Source organism: Theropithecus gelada, chromosome 16, assembly GCF_003255815.1.
Source record: "Theropithecus gelada isolate Dixy chromosome 16, Tgel_1.0, whole genome shotgun sequence".
Classification (NCBI taxonomy): Eukaryota; Metazoa; Chordata; class Mammalia; order Primates; family Cercopithecidae; genus Theropithecus; species Theropithecus gelada.
Window position 1 is genome coordinate 14,531,166 of NC_037684.1, and position 16,411 is coordinate 14,547,576.

The window sequence follows — 16,411 nt, forward strand, 5'->3', positions numbered from 1 at the left end:
CAATCATAGCTCACCATAGCTTCGAACTCTTGGGCTCAAGTGATCCTCCCACCTCAGCTTCCCAAGTAACTAGTACACTTAGACTACAGGTATGCGTCACCATGCCTGGCTAATTTTAAATTTTTGATACAGATGGGGTCTCGCTATGTTTCCCAGGCTGTATTACTGTCTTTGAATATATAGGTCAGTGACAACAGGGAACTAGGTCTCACAGTGACCTGCTATGGACTTGAGAATCCTTGGTAAGGCATTGTCGAAAATATAAGGTTCATGTTGAAGTCGTCATAAAATTTTTATGTAGCTGTATAAATGTGGAAAGCAGATATAAAAATAAGGAATACCTCAGACTTCTGTGAGCCAGATATAAGTACCTACCTAAGATGCGAGAAATGATATTCTGATTTAATTTTTTTTTAATTTTTAGAGATGGAGTCTTGCTATGTTGTCCACGCTGGAGTAGAGTGGCTATTCACAGGCATAATTATAGTGCACTACAGCTTCAAGTGATCCTCCCATCTCAGCCTCCTAAGTAGCTGGGACTATAGGCAGGTGTCACCATAGCTGGCTGATTTTGTATTTATAATAGGGACGGGGTCTCCCTATGTTGCCCAGGCTAGTCTTGAATTCCTGGGCTCAAGCAATCCTCCCACCTTAGCCTCCCAAAGTGCTGGGATTACAGGTATGAGCCAAGAGGCTATTTTATTACTGTCATAACTGCACTTATACAGTATAAACTGAGTTATCTAGTTAAATTTGAACAACCTCTCCAACCTAAATTGGGTAATTCCAGGATAAACATCACTTTGGAGACTGTATTTTCCCATCTGGTTCTCTTGATGATCATGCAAACTAGAAAATATCCAAATATCTGTATCCACTTTATATCACAGTATATGTGCGCTCCATACATACTCTAATTCTCCAAATGGAATTATATTAGTATATCTATATATATACCCTACTACATTAAAAAAAAGGATTTGGGTTTTTTTTTTCCTTGATGGAGTTTCGCTCTTGTTGCCCAGGTTGGGATGCAATGACGCTATCTTGGCTCACTGCAACCTCTGCCTCCTGGGTTCAAGCGATTCTCCTGCCTCAGCCTCCCGGATAGCTGGGATTATATGCACCCACCACCATGCCCAGCTAATTTTTGTATTTTTAGTAGAGATGGGATTCCACCATGTTGGCCAGGCTGGTCTCGAACTCCTAACCTCAGGTGATCCACCCACCTCAGCCTCCCAAAGTGCTGGGATTACAGTTGTGAGCCACTGTGCCTGGCTGGGTGTTTTTATCTGCATTTTTTATGGATCATCACATGGAGTCAGGCAGAGTTGGCATCAGTTTTGTTCATCAAAGCTGCTTGTAGAAAGTGGCAGAGTTGGAGTTGGGCTTCTAGGGTGAGCCAGCTATATAAAAAAAAAAAAGTCCCAAATATAATATCAGTTATATTCCTGTGATAAATACAACTCTCCTCCTTTCTCAACAGAACCCAGAATTTTTGCAGGGCAACACTGCATTCAGATTCCAAAAACCACTTTTCCCAGTTTCCCTGATGCAATCAGAAGTTCCTGGATAGGGCATCTTTGAAGAAATGAGGCATAGCTTACCTAACATTTGCCTGTCTCCTTCCCTTACCTAGAATGTGGACATGAGGCTTCAGGAAATGTAGCCATTTTGTATTAAGAGGATAAAAACCACACATTAAGGATGGAAGAACAGTGATTATATTGTGAAACCACTGTATTATAGTTGTGGACTTCCTACTTCCCAAAGAAATATTTAAATTAAAAAAATTAAGTCCGGGAGCTAAGCTATGAGGATGCAAAGGCATAAGAATGATACAGTGGACTTTGGGGACTTGGGGGAAAGGGTGGGGTGGGGTGAGGGATTAAAGACTATACATTGGGAACAGTGTACACTGCCTGGGTGACGGGTGCGCCAAAATCTCAGAAATCACCACTAAAGAACTAATTAGTATAATCAAACACTTTCTGTTCCCCAAAAACCTATTGAAATAAAAAATAAATTAAAAAAAAAAAGACAGTTGTAGGCCGAGCACGGTGGCTCATGCTTATAATCCCAGCATTTTAGGAGGCTGAGACAAGGGGATCACATGAGCCCAGGAGTTTGAGACCAGCCTGGGAGATATAGTGAGACCTCGTCTGTAAATTCTAAAAAAACAAAAAGGAGTTAGTTGTATATATTAAACAAAAAGTCCCAATTTATTTATTTATTTGTCAAGGCAGAGTCTTGCTATATCACCCTTGGCCTTCCAAAGTGCTGGGATTGGGCCGGGCGCGGTGGCTCAAGCCTGTAATCCCAGCACTTTGGGAGGCCGAGGCGGGTGGATCACGAGGTCAGGAGATCGAGACCATCCTGGCTAACATGGTGAAACCCCGTCTCTACTAAAAATACAAAAAACTAGCCGGGCGGGGTACTAAAAATACAAAAAACTAGCCGGGCGTGGTGGCGGGCGCCTGTAGTCCCAGCTACTCGGAGGCTGAGGCAGGAGAATGGCGTGAACCTGGGAGGCGGAGCTTTGCAGTGAGCCGAGATCGCGCCACTGCACTCCAGCCTGGGTGACACAGCGCGAGACTCCGTCTCAAAAAAAAAAAAAAAAAAAAAAACAAAGTGCTGGGATTACAGGTGTGAGCCACCGTGCCCGGCCATTTTTGTATTTTTTTGGTGGAGGCAGGGTTTCGTCATGTTGACCAGGCAGGTCTCGAACTTCTGGTCTCATGTAATCTGCCCACCTCGGCCTCCCAAAGTGCTGAAATTACAGGCATGTGCCACTCACTGTGCCTGGCCAATCCTACCTATATTTTATAGAATTTTATGAAGCCTAAATATGAAAGTACTTTGCAAAATACAGTACCATGTAAAAATTATTATTACTAAGAAAGCTGCTTTAAATTATGATCATAAATCATGATTATGATTATTTATTTGAGACACAGTCTTTCTTTGTCACCCAGGCTGGAGTGCAGTGGTGCAATCACAGCTCACTGCAGCCTTGACCTCCTGGGCTCAAGTGATCCTCCCACATCAGCCTCCCAAGTAGGTGGAACTACAGGCATGCACCACCAGGCCTGGCTAATTTTTTGTATTTTTTGTAGAGACAGAGTTTCACCATGTTGCCCATCTTGAACTGCTAGGCTCAAGCAATCCCCCCACCTCAGCCTCCCAAAGTGTTAGGATTACAGTCATGAGCCACCACACCAGGCCAATTTATTTTCAAGCAAAGGAACCAATATTCTTTTCCTAAAGGGTTACCTGAAACTTTCTCCTTAAGGCCTGAGTCATCACTGGAGTCAGTCCTGTTCCTGTTTCCATATTTTCTTTGTTGGTAAGAGGGGTTCCACCTGGGCTCCTACAAAGGTTTTGAAAATAAAAATAGCTGTGTTTTATGCCAACTTTTAAAATGGACTTAGAAGGCATAAAGATATGAGAGTGTATTACCTCTCTACATCGACTTTTCTAAGCAGTTTCCGCAGATCCATCTGACTTTTTCCAGGAGTACTGATAAAACAAAGATATAAAAATTAGAACTTGCCAGATTTTATTATTTTTTCCCAAAGGAAAGCAATCATTTCTATAGGCAACATCCGAGAAAGTAGTTCTATGTGTTACATTAAAAAATTGTAGTAGAGGCTGGGTGTGGTAGCTCACGCCTGTAATCCCAGCACTTTAGGAGGCCGAGGCAGGTGGATCATGAGGTCAGGAGTTCATGACCAGCCTGGCCAAGATGATGAAACCCCATCTCTACTAAAAATATGAAAATTAGCTGGGCATGGTGGCGGGCACCTGTCATCCCACCTACTCGGGAGGCTGAGGCAGAGAATTGCTTGAACCTGGGAGGCAGAGGTTGCAGTGAGCCGAGATTGTGCCACTACTCTAGCCTGGGTGACAGAGCAAGACTCCTCAAAAAAAAAAAAAAAAAAAAAAAAAAAAAAAAAAGCAGTAGATGCCGATGGGAACATAAGGTGATATAGCCATTCCAATACATAATACTTCTTGACCCAGGAGTTACATGTATAAAAACCCATCCTAGGGAAAAACTCAGCCATGTACAGAGTTGATAGGCACGGATGTCTAATGAAGACTTACAGAAATTAAATGTCATAACCTAAGCCAGGCACAGTGACTCACCCCTGTAATGCCAGCACTTTGGGAGGCTGACGGGGGGTGGGTCACTTGAGGTCAGGAGTTTGAGACCACCCTGACCAACATGGTGAAACCCTATCCCTATTAAAACATATAAAAATTAGCCAGGCATTGTGGCACACGCCTGTAATCCCTGCTACTCAGGAGGCTGAAGCAGGAGAATCGCTGGAACCCGGGAGGTGGAGGTTGCTGTGAGCCGATATTGCATCACTGCACTCCAGCCTGGGCGACAGAGCGAGACTCCATCTCAAAAAATAAAACAATACAAAAAATAAAAAATAAAACAGGTTGCTTTCAGAAATTATATAATATGAAAACTAGTATGTCTTGGAATCAAGTAAATATGGTATATGTGTGTATCTGTCTGTGTATAATCATATTGTAGATACAGTTTTGTCCATTCAATATACCATGAACTCTTCCCATCTTTTTGAAAATTAACTTAAAGTTTCATTTTGACATCTTCAAAATATGCAGTTCATTGCATGTAAATTTCACAGATAAAATCCTGTCTTGAGACATTTAGGTTATCATTTTTTTTTTTTTTGAGATGGAGTCTCTCTCTGTTGCCCAGGCTGGGGTACAGTGGCACAATCACTTCTCACTGCAGCCTTGATCTCCTGAGCTCAAGTGATCCTCTTTCTTCAGCCTTCCAAGTAGCTGGGACCACAGGCACACACCACTGCATCAAGCTAATTTTTAATTTAATTAATTTTTTTAGAGATGGGACTCTCACTATGTTGCCCAGGCTGGTCTTAAACTCCTGGCCTCAAGTAATCCTCCCACTTCGGCTTCCCAAAGTGGTGGGATTACAGACATAACCCACCACACCCAGCCTAAAATTCTTGATAGTATATCTTTTTATCCCAAAATCTGTCATTAAATCAATGGCGTATCTTATAATAAACAGCATCTTTAAATGGGGCAACAAAGCATATGCCCAGAAAAAGACTAGAATGATAAACCGCAGTATGTTAACAGTGGCTATCTCCAATGATAGGACTATTTAGATAATTTTTGTTTTCTTTTTTAAACTTTTCTGTAGATTTCAATTTTTCTATAATGAGCATATATAACTTTTAACATTAGAAATACACACAAAAATCTTGTTTTCCCATTTTTTAGGCCCTTGTACGACAATATCATTCTTTTAAGAAGTAGTAGAGCATAGTACTGTGCAGTTCCTTACATTAAGACATTTGTAACTCGAGTTGATAACACTTTGGAGTTAGGTTTCAGGGTAACACGCTGCAAATCAGAGACAGTAACTAGTGGATTCCGTGCTTTCGGCGATGGTATAAGCTTTAATTATAAAATGAGACATTATTAAAACAAATTTTAAAATATCACTAAAAATGTAAACATGCAAAAATGGCAAATATCTGAGTGCTGAGTATGTGTAAGATACATCCACTATTCTACCCAATTTTTATTCCAAAGCTTCAAAGGATGTCTCTACCTCTTCAGACTAACGGTTGGGAGATAAAATTGCCTAATTAAATCATTTTCTAATATACACATTTTGTTGGGAAATCCAAAACTACTAAAATAAAAACATAACAAACTTAACTTGAAATGAAATGACTTCTCCCCCCAGCCCTGCCCCACCCCCCTAGTTGTATACAAATTGAGATGAGGTCTTGCCATGTTCCCCAGGCTGGTCTTGAACTCCTGGGCTCAGGTGATCCTCCCACCTTGGTCTCCCAAAGTGCTAGGATTATAGGCACGAGCCACTCACCCTGCCTGGAATGACTTCTATACATAAGGCTTATGCTTATTTTCCAGAATGGGACAACAAGGTTAAAAGCAAAAAAGAACATGTATATGGTCAATGACATCTTACCTTCCTCCTTTCATCTACACTCTGTGTCTTCTTTAATTTTACAGTCAGCAGATCTTTAACTGTTATCTGCATGGGTCCATCTTTTTTTAATGGTCCAGCCTTGAAATACATGGTGAGGTAAGAATTCAAATTGGAACCAGCACAACTGGTGAAATGCAAATCCAAATCTAGTTTTTAAAGACTCAGAGTTAAGAAGTAACTCTTATTTACCCTAGGAACCTTTCATATTCTTTCCACTCAACCAAGAATAATCCTGTTTTTATCACCCATTGAAAAGTATTCATCAAAATGTAAGGCTTCCCACCCCTCCCCCAATTTCATTTTTATAAGCTAAGGCTTTGCTAACAAATAAGAGATGGACCAGTTTCCTGCAATAATGCATTTTCCATAGGAGTCATTACAATAAGACAAGAGTTGAAGGAGTTAATCGGGTTAAAGTGAAGTTTTCCTTGAATTACCTAGAAAGATGACTCAGTTTCCATAGAGCAAGAATGTATACAATAACAGAGGTATAATTAGGGCAAATATAACGATAGGCTCCGGGTTTTTTTTTTTTTTTTTTTTTGGTGTCAAGATTGGGAAGACTCTGGATTTAATTCAGCTACATTAAACCAAACGTATCCTAGTGAAAATTCAGCAGATTTTAAAACAGGGTCATGCCTGTCTTAGTGATTCACAAATTTTCTGGTCCCCTTAGTAAATAAGTAACTGAAATAGAGATTGATTCTCCAGCCTAACGACATGAAACTTTGGAATCCACTAACTCTTTGTTCTGACTTCACTCACTAAGCAATCTTCTATTTTTAATTTGGTTTCCTAGGGAGGTTTTCTTCCCTAGGAAAAAGCCATGCTGAGAAGCGAATAGGAATCTTCCACTCTACTGGGTTTCACACACATCACTTTCATTTCTCAATCCAGCTTCTAGGAATTCCTCAGGGACTGAGATTTTAAAAACATAATAATTAAGATATGGAATCAGAACAAAATATAGCCTTCCGGCCCAAGCCCTGATTAGCCTGGTCTTAAAAGGCTACTTGGCTTTACTGCTATATTACACACTGACCAAAACATATCATTACTAGATTGTTACCTACCTGAAGTACTTTAGCAAGACTGGGTTTTCTGAGCAACACAGGTGCTACTGGTGGTCGAGGAGGTGGCGGAGGTGGAAGTGGAGGTGGAGGTGGAGGTGGAGGAGGAGGAGGAGGAAGATGGCTGGCTGGCTGTGGAAGCGTGGGAGGAAGCACAGCTTTGGAGTCCCCAGGGGTGATGAGAACACAGGCAGGCACATTTGTAAGTTTACCACTCATGTGACATGTTTGACCACAGCTTGGACAGGAAGAACTTTCTGAGATGGTCTGGAAGAAGACATCACATTTGGCAAATAAATAACAAGTTAATTTGATTCTTGAGGGTGACAGTCATCAAAATAATAGCTACCATGTATTGAATGCTTTCTCAGTGTACCATGTGCTTCATGATATTTTCTCATTTATAATCATAAGTTTCTTCATTTCATTCATTCGTTTATTTTGTATGTACTATATGCCAGGCACCATAAGTACAGTGTGAGCCCTGTGTGTCACCTCATGGAGCTGACAGTCCGGTGAGGGAAGACAGACATTAAACATGCACAGAAGGCCGGGAATGGTGGTGCACACCTGTAATCCCAGCACTTTGGAAGGCTGAATCCAGCGAATTGCTTGAGTCCAGCAGTTCGAGACCAGTCTGGACAACATAGTGAGATCTCATCTCAAACAAAGATGCACAAACACACTCAAAACAAAACAATACTTCAATAAGATCAATGAAGTGTGCTATGAGCATGAACAGCTGGAGGCTTGGGAAGTGATATTTAGCCATGATCTCAAGAATAAATTGAGACTTAGCAGATGAAGGGAGATAAAGACCAGGGGAAGAGTTCCTTGCAGAGGAAAAAATACTTAATGCAGCCAAGAATATAGTACATTCAAGAAACTGATAAAGGCCAAGGATCTGGAACATGACTACTGTGGACTGAATTGTGTCCCAGAATTCGTATGTTGAAATCTTAACATCCAGAACCTCAGAATGTGACTATATTTGGAGATAGGGTCTTTAAAGAGGTGATTAAGTTAAAATGAGGACGTTAGGGTGGGTCCTAATCCATTCTAACTGGTGTTCTTATAGTAAGAGGAAATCGGACATGCAGAGAGACATCAGGAATGTACTCACACAGAGGAAAGACTGTGTGAAGATAGAGCGAAGACAGCCATCTACAAGCCCAGGAGGAGCCTCAGAATAAACTAACCAAGAAGCCACAGACTTCTTGCTTCCAGACTGTGAGAAAATAAATTTCTGTTGTATAAGCCACCCAGCCTGTGGTATTTTGTTATGGCAGCTCTAGCAAACAAACACAATGACCCTATGCAGTAAAACAGTGTATTAATTCCCTGTGCCTGCTGTAACAAATTATCCCAAACTTGGTGGCTGAAAACAATTGAAGTTTATTTTCTCACAGTGCTAGAGGCATAAAGTCTGACATCAAGGTGTCAGTGGAGCTTCACTGCCTCCCATGCCTCTGGGGAAGAACTGGTTCCTTGCCTCTTTCGGCTTCTGGTAGCTGTCAGCACTCCTTGGTTTGTGGCTACAGCACTCCAATCTCTATCTCTGTGGTCACATTGCTTCTCTTCTCTGTATGCATTCTCAATGTGTCTCTCTCATAAGGGCACTTGTCCTGGGACTTAGGGTCCACCTAGATAATCCAGGAAGATCTCCTCATTTCAAAATCCTTACCCTAATTACATTTGTAAAGCCCTTTGTCCAAATAAGGCTGTATTTACAGGGTCTGGGGATTAGGACTTGAATATACCTTTTGGAGGCTGCCATGCATTCAGTCCCCCACAAATGGTATCATCCCCAATGTATAGATGAGGAAACTGAGGCCCAGAGGAGTTAAATGACTTGCCTTTTTCTCCTTTGGCTAATTCATCGTGAGGCACAAATTCTGGGAGCAGGAATGGAATTCCAGAAGCTTCTCTCCAGACCAATGAGCACAATGTTGAGACACAGGGGCCTTTCTTAGGGGAGTTTGGAGTGGATATTTTCCTGCACATATCCATCAGGAAAATAGAAACCACTCTGGATATTGAAAAGAGGGGTCATGTAATACAGGCACTTGGTTACATTCATAACGGAAGAGCTGAGAGGCCCACTGGGTACCGTGAGGCAATCAGAGATTAGCAACAGCAGGAAGCCATTAACATCCTGAGGCTGGAGAAACAAAAGGTGGAGGCAGTGTATCCAGAGGTCTGGAGGTAGGTTTACCCAGAGAATCAGGAAACATTGGCTGGGTGCGGTAGCGCACGTCTGTAATCCCAGCACTTTGTGAGGCCGAGGCAGGTGGGTCACCTGAGGTCAGGAGTTCGAGACCAGCCTAGACAACATAGTGAAACCTCGTCTCTGCTAAAAACACAAAAATTAGCCAGGCGTGGTGGCAGGCACCTGTAATCCCAGCTACTTGGGAGGCTGAGGCAGGAGAATCGCTTGAACCTGGGAGGTGGAGGTTGCAGTGAGCCGAGATCGTGCCACTACACTCCAGCCTGGACGAGAGTGAAATTCTGTCTCAAAAAAAAATAGGAAGAAGAAGAAACATGGAGTATTTATCCAGTGGGAGATGGGGCCAGAAGGCAACAACTACCATTGCTGGAGAAATCATGCAGTAAAGAGGAGGGGAAGAAACTCCTTGTCTTGTCCCTCCCTATAGTCTCTCATCAATGTCTTGCAATAGGCCATCATAACCAGGAACCAGGTGACCTGGAACTTGAGGAGTGTATCCTGTAGGAGCCAGCCCTCCCAGCAATATAGAGCAGAGCTTCTGAAGTGGGGTAAACAGGCCCAGGGACTAGCCCTCACCTGTAGCCATTCCTACTTCTGGTAAAAGCACCTGGGTTTTCCTTCTCTCCCTCAGTCCACCTGATCTGGTCAGGATACTCACTCAAGGACTAGACACATGACCCAGGGCAAGTTCTCTCAGCTGAGATTGTTCTGTTATGAGAATAAGAATCTAAGGCTGCCAGCAACCATGTTGCTAGTGCAAGGGGAGAGTCTGTCTGAGAAATAAACTTATTCTAAAGAAGGCAGAACTGAAAGATGAGACAGAGCCAGGATGCTGACAATATCATTCGAGTCCCTGAATCCAGCCATACCTTAGACTTACTGGTTTTATGGGCTTAAGCTGGGTTGCATTGTGTTTCTGTCACTTGTGGCTAAAAAGAATTTTGACTGATACAGCTTTCTAGGCGCTTTCTTAGTGAAGGAAATAACATAAGCTTCATTGTTAGTTCACATTTTTTTTTTTTTTTGAGATGGAGTCTTGCTGTGTCGCCCAGGCTGGAGGGCTGGAGTGCAGTGGCATGATCTTGGCTCACTGCAACCTCTACGTCCTGGGTTCAAGTGATTCTCCTGCCTCAGCCTCCTGAGTAGCTGGGACTACAGGTGTGTGACACCACGCCCAGCTAATTTTTTTGTATTTTTAGTAGAGACGGGGTTTCACCTTGTTGGCCAGGATGGTCTCGATCTTCTGACCTTGGGATCTGCCTGCCTCAGCCTCCCAAAGTGCTGGGATTACAGGTGTGAGCCACCATGCCTGGCCCATTCTTAGTTCTATATCATCATCCTCCCTGGTACATTGGGATTAATGATTTGGGGTTAAAATATAAGAAGAGCTGAAATAGGAGAAAAGTCATGAAACGTAGAGTGTGTACACCAGAGGTGAAGAAGAGAAGGAAAGGTTTATAGAATTATTTCACACATACACACACACACATTCATTCTAGACTTTTTAAATTAAAAGAAAACTTTTTTTTAGAGAGAGGGTCTCACTATGTTGCCCAGGCTAGAATGCAATGGGCTGGAGTGTCCTGAGGCTCAAGGAATCCTCCCACCTCAGTCCCCTGAGTAATTGGGACCATAGGTGTGTATGCCACGCCCAGCTACAAAATTTAATTTTTAAGGTCTGTTTGAATACTGCCTTGCCACCCACAGTAAACTGCTCTGACAAAGTTGTAAAATTATAGGAATTCAAAAAAGCAATGAATTTACTTCTAGAACCAAAATCTCAACTGGTCAATTAGTTTTGTTTTATGTTTAATTTTTTTGCTATTTGTTTCTGGAGTCCCACCTAGTCTCAATAATTTTATTTAGGCCTGGTGTGGTGGCTCATGTCTAGAATCCCAGCACTTTGGGAGGCCGAGGCAGGCAGATCACTTGAGGTCAGGAGTTCAAGACCAGCCTGGGCAACATGGTGAAATCCCGTCTCTACTAAAAATACAAAAATTAGCCAGGTGTGGTGGCAGGAACCTGTAGTCCCGACTACTCAGGAGGTTGAGGCAGAAGAATTGCTTGAACCCAGAAGGCAGAGGTTGCAGTGAGCTGAGATCATGCCACTATACTTTAGCCTGGATGACAGAGCGAGACTTTGTTTCAAACAAACAAAAACAATTATTCTATTCTTTTTTTGGTCTCAAATAATATTTTTTTGAGACAGAGTCTCGCTTTGTCACCCAGATTGGGGTGCAGTGGCATGATCATGGTTCACTGCAACCTCCGCCTCCTGGTTCAAACGATTCTCCTGCCTCAGCCTCCTGAGTAGCTAGGACTACGGGCATGCGCCACCATGCCTGGCTATTTTTTTTAGTAGAGAGGAGGTTTCATCATGTTGGCCAGGATGGTCTTGAACTGCTGACCTCAAGTGATCCAACCACCTTGGCCTCTCAAAGTTATATATTTTAATAATACATGGGAACATCCTATAAACACTGTTCTGAATATACCTTTACATTTAATTTAATAGTGTATTATTATTGTTATTATTATTTTGAGACACAGTCATGCTCTGTTGCCCAGGCTGGAGTGCTGTGGCGTGATCTCAGCTCACTGCAACATCTGTCTCCCAGGTTCCAGTGATTCTCCTGCCTCAGTCTGTGGAGCAGCTGGGATTACAGGAGCGTGTCACCATGCCAGGCTAATTTTTTGTACTTTTAGTAGAGATGGGGTTTTGCCATGTTGGCCAGGCTGGTCTCAAACTCCTGGCCTCAAGTGATCCATCCACCTTGGCCTCTCAAAGTGCTGGATTACAGGCGTGAGCCACCATGCCTGGCCATTAGTGTATTCTTTTAAAAAAAGTTTTCCTAGGGGGTAGGGGACTGATGGTATATTCTTGAGATCATACCTCATTAGTACATACAGAACTACCTCATTCTTTTTAACAGCTACATAGTATTCCACTGAATGAATGGATTATAATTCAGTCAATTAATCCCATATTCTTTGACACTTAGTTTTGTTTTTTGTTTTCACTATTTTTCAAATCACCCTGCAATAAATCACTTTGTACATATGTACAAAATTTGGTTGCATCAAATGATATATATTTTTAAAATGTTGATAGATGTTAACTAATTATAGCCCATAGAGGTTTTATCAGTTTATGGCATTCTCAATAACAAGAAAGCACCTGTTTCTCCAAAACTTTTGGTCTTTGATTTGTTTGTTCTGTCAATCTGATAGGCTAAAGGCATTACTCATTGAAGTTTATTTTGCATTTCTGTTTTTTGTGTGTGGCAGAGACTACTAATTGCCTCCCAATATACATTTTTGCCTTCTTATTTAGTAATAGGAAACCTGACTTTTAGCTGGACACACTGTAATCCAGATGATAGATTACATTCCTCAGGTTCCCTAGTGACTAGGTATAATTAAATACATGACTATGTTTTAGCGAAATGAGAGATAAGTAAAAGTTCTGTAAATGAGTTTGGGAAGTTGCCTTAATGGGGGTAGTAGGATAACTTTTTCTTTCTGCTGCCTAAAATAAAGACATTTTGTTTATGCAAATATTCTTTGAGGCTTGTCACTGGTACCACACCTAGTCCTGATTCACTTTTTTTTTTTTTTTTGAAATAGAGTCTCATTCTGTCACCCTGGCTGGAGTGCAGTGGCGCAATCTCGGCTCACTGTAACCTCTACCTCCCGGGTTCAAGTGCTTCTCCTGCCTCAGCCTCCTGAGTAGCTGGGATTACTGGTGCCCGCCATCACACCTGGCTAATTTTTGTATTTTTAGTAGTGACAGGATTTCACCATGTTGGCCAGGCTGGTCTCAAACTCCTGACCTCAAGTGATCTGCCCACCTTGGCCTCCCAAGGTGCTGGGATTACAAGCGTGAGCCACAGCACCCAGCCCTGATTTACTCTTGAGATGGAGTCTCGCTCTGTTGCCCAGGCTGGAGTGCAGTGGTGCGATTTCAGCTCACTGCAACCTCCGCTTCCCAGGTTCAAGCAATTCACCTGCCTCAGCCCTCCGAGTAGCTGGGATTATAGGCATGCACTACCACATCCAGCTAATTTTTGTATTTTAGTAGAGAGGGGGTTTCACATTGGCTAGGCTGGTCTTGAACTCCTGACTTCAAGTGATCCACCCACCTCGGCCTTCCAAAGTGGTGGGATTACAGGGGTAAGCCACTGCGCCCGGCCCCTGATTCACTCTTAAGTGAAGTTGAGTACCTACTCATGTATTTATTTATTTTATTTTTATTTTATTTTATTTTTGAGACAGAGTCTAGCTCTGTCACCCAGGCTGGAGAGCAGTGGCACGATCTTGGCTCACAGCAGTCTCCACTTCCTGGGTTCAAGTGATTTTCCTGATCTCAGATGATCTGCCCGTTTTGGCCTCCCAAACTGCTGGGATTACAAGCATGAGTCACCGTGCCCAGCCCTACTCATGTATTTAAGAACCATTTGTATTCCTTTTCTTTCTGCCCAGGATGGCCTCAAAATTCTGTGCTCAAGTGATTCTCCCATCTCAGTTTCTTGAGTAGCTGGGATGATAAGTGTGCACCACTGTACCTGGCTTGTATTCCTATATTTAGGTGAATGCTGTATTCATATAATTTCCTCATTTTACTGCTAAGTTATTGGTCTTTTTTGTATTGATTTGTATTGGTTCTTTATATATTCAATAATTAATTGTTTTCCTCATATTTGAGCAAATATTTTTGCATCTTATTTTATTTTATTTGAGACATGGTCTCGCTGTGTCGCCCAAGCTGGACTGCAGTGGCATGATCTCTGCTTACTGCAATTTGCGCCTCCTGGGTTCAAGCGATTCTCCTGCCTCAGCCTCCCCAGTAGCTGAGATTACAGGCATGCACCACTATGCCTGGCTAATTTTTTTTTTTTTTGTATTTTTAGTGGAGACAGGGTTTCACCATCTTGGCTAGCTGCTCTCGAACTCCTGACCTCAGGCAATCCACCTGCCTCAGCCTCCCAAAGTGCTGGGATTACAGACGTGAGCTACCGCGCCCGGCCTTTTGCATCTTATTTTGCTGTGCATAAATTTTTATTTTTATGTCTGATTATTTAAATTTACAAACAAGCCAGGTGCCATGGCTCATGCCTGCAATCCCAACACGTTGGGAGGCTGAGGTAGGGGGATCACTTGAGGCCAGGAGTTTGAGACCAGCCTGGGCAACAAAGTGAGACCCCCATCCCTACAAAAAATAAAAAAATTCACTGGGTAGGTGGCACACACTTCTGGTCCCAGCTATAAGGGAGGCTGAGGCAGGAAGATCCCTTGAGCCAGGAGGTCAAGGTTGCAGTGAGCCATGATCATGCCACTGCACACTAGACTGGGTGACAGAGTGAGACCCTATTTAAAAAAAAAAAAAAAAAAAAGCAAACAGCAGGCAATATTTTTTTCAGATCTTCTGCTTTAATACTGACAATATTGAACTTTACCTGAGCTCTGCGATTCTGGAAAATAAGGATGGCCAAAAAATCTCCCCATCCAAGCCTGCAGTCCCAGCTACTAAAGGAGGCTGAGGTAGGAGGATCACTTGAGCCCAGGAGTTAGGAGTTGGAGTCTAGCCTGGGCAACATAATTTGTTTCAATCTCTAGAAACAAACAAACAAAAAATCTCCCTACAGTTTTATGTCTAGGAAATAATTTATTATTTTGGAAGCGATGTGGAACCAACTTTTCCCACATCAGTTAGGTAAGATTTATGGATGGCTCTCTTGTTTATCTGACAAAGCCAGACACAGACCCTCCAAATTCCCATTCTTTGTCTCATAAGTGATTAGCTGAACTGCTCACTGCCACTGACCAATCTGGACAAAATATCTACTAACTTGACCAAACTTTAGTCAGGATTTAGCCCTCCCCATAGGCCCTAGAACCTTGACCTATTCTTGGGCTTAAGCAAGCATTGGTATGCTGAACAACCTTCAGGAAAAGATGTTCCCTGATCTAATCAGCTGTCTAATCAGATTATCCCAACTCTTCATCTTACTTCCCCATAACCCAATTTGTTCTACCCTTTTATTCCTTGCTAACAAAGCAAACTTTTTCGCTTAATGTTTGAGATATAAATCTTATGACTTGAGCATTTTCCCTATTGCAATAGTCTTTTCAAATAAAGTGTCTTCTTACCTAATTCCAGATTTGCTTTTTTATTTGACAATACCAACCTTCAGTGCTTCCTGGAGCTTGCGTAATTTACTTTCCAAAATGCAAAACTGTTGTTTTAGACTGTAAAGTTCTCGGTGGTAGATACGAGATGGAAAGATGGTGTCTTTCAATACTTCTAAACTCTGAAATTAATAATAAACCATTCTGAGTCCTATGAGTAATATGATAAGGACAAGAAAACAGGAACCAGAAAGTGACTTGATGTATGTTTTATAGAAGCAAAGGCAGGCATGACTCAATAATTTCATCTTATCTGAGTTTAGCTTGAGGGTTGAACTGACTTGAGCATATATGTATATAAACACCAAGTGTGTAGAAGAACTATAGTGCTGAAAACAGGGATGTCACATCCATACCTGGGTTATGCAGTTCTGGCACCAGCTGTATATAGACCACACTCTATTTGTCCAAAGTTCTATTGCGTCTCTGATGTTAGGAAATTTGAAGTTCCAGGATGATCTTAGCCAGCTTCTGCTTTGAGATATATCTATTGAAGAAATAATGACTCTGTAGGAAAAACAAAATGAAACAAACAAAAACCCCTAAGTCAGAATAATAGCCTTGGCCTGGCATGGTGGCTCGTGCCTCTAATCCTAGCACTTTGGGAGGCTGAGGTGAGCAGATTGCTTGAGACCAGGAGTTCGAGACTAGCCTCGGCAACATGGCGAAACCCTGTCCCTATCAAAAAAATACAAAATTGAACCAGGCATGGTGGTGTGCCAGAAGAAAGAGGAATATGCAAAGCAGGCTTGAAGACGGGTTAAATCAGAGCTTTTCATTCCACAAGAGAAATTTTAATGGGGTCAGAACATTGATCTTCTAATATTTGAAAGCCTGCTAACTAGGAGAGAGATAGCAAACTGTTTTGTTGTAGGAGGACCCACCCAGCTCTGACGG

At 42.2% G+C, this 16,411-nt stretch overlaps 1 protein-coding gene across 2 annotated transcripts in view; it reads right to left on the reverse strand.

Annotated features, from left to right (window-relative positions):
* Positions 1-417: 417 nt before the first annotated feature.
* Positions 418-16,411, reverse strand: part of PRR11 (proline rich 11) — a 44,578-nt gene continuing 28,584 nt past the window's right edge. Inside the window, exons 3-10 of one of the 2 annotated variants that reach the window (XM_025363357.1) lie at positions 15,871-16,021; positions 15,514-15,636; positions 7,102-7,365; positions 6,008-6,106; positions 5,354-5,466; positions 3,460-3,519; positions 3,274-3,370; positions 418-1,406 (exon numbers count right to left, since the gene is read on the reverse strand). In XM_025363357.1, coding sequence (XP_025219142.1) covers positions 1,338-1,406; positions 3,274-3,370; positions 3,460-3,519; positions 5,354-5,466; positions 6,008-6,106; positions 7,102-7,365; positions 15,514-15,636; positions 15,871-16,021 — 976 coding nt within the window. In that variant the 3' untranslated portion in view covers positions 418-1,337. The remainder of the gene's footprint in view (positions 1,407-3,273; positions 3,371-3,459; positions 3,520-5,353; positions 5,467-6,007; positions 6,107-7,101; positions 7,366-15,513; positions 15,637-15,870; positions 16,022-16,411) is intronic. The other variant, XM_025363358.1, reaches the window with a different exon arrangement.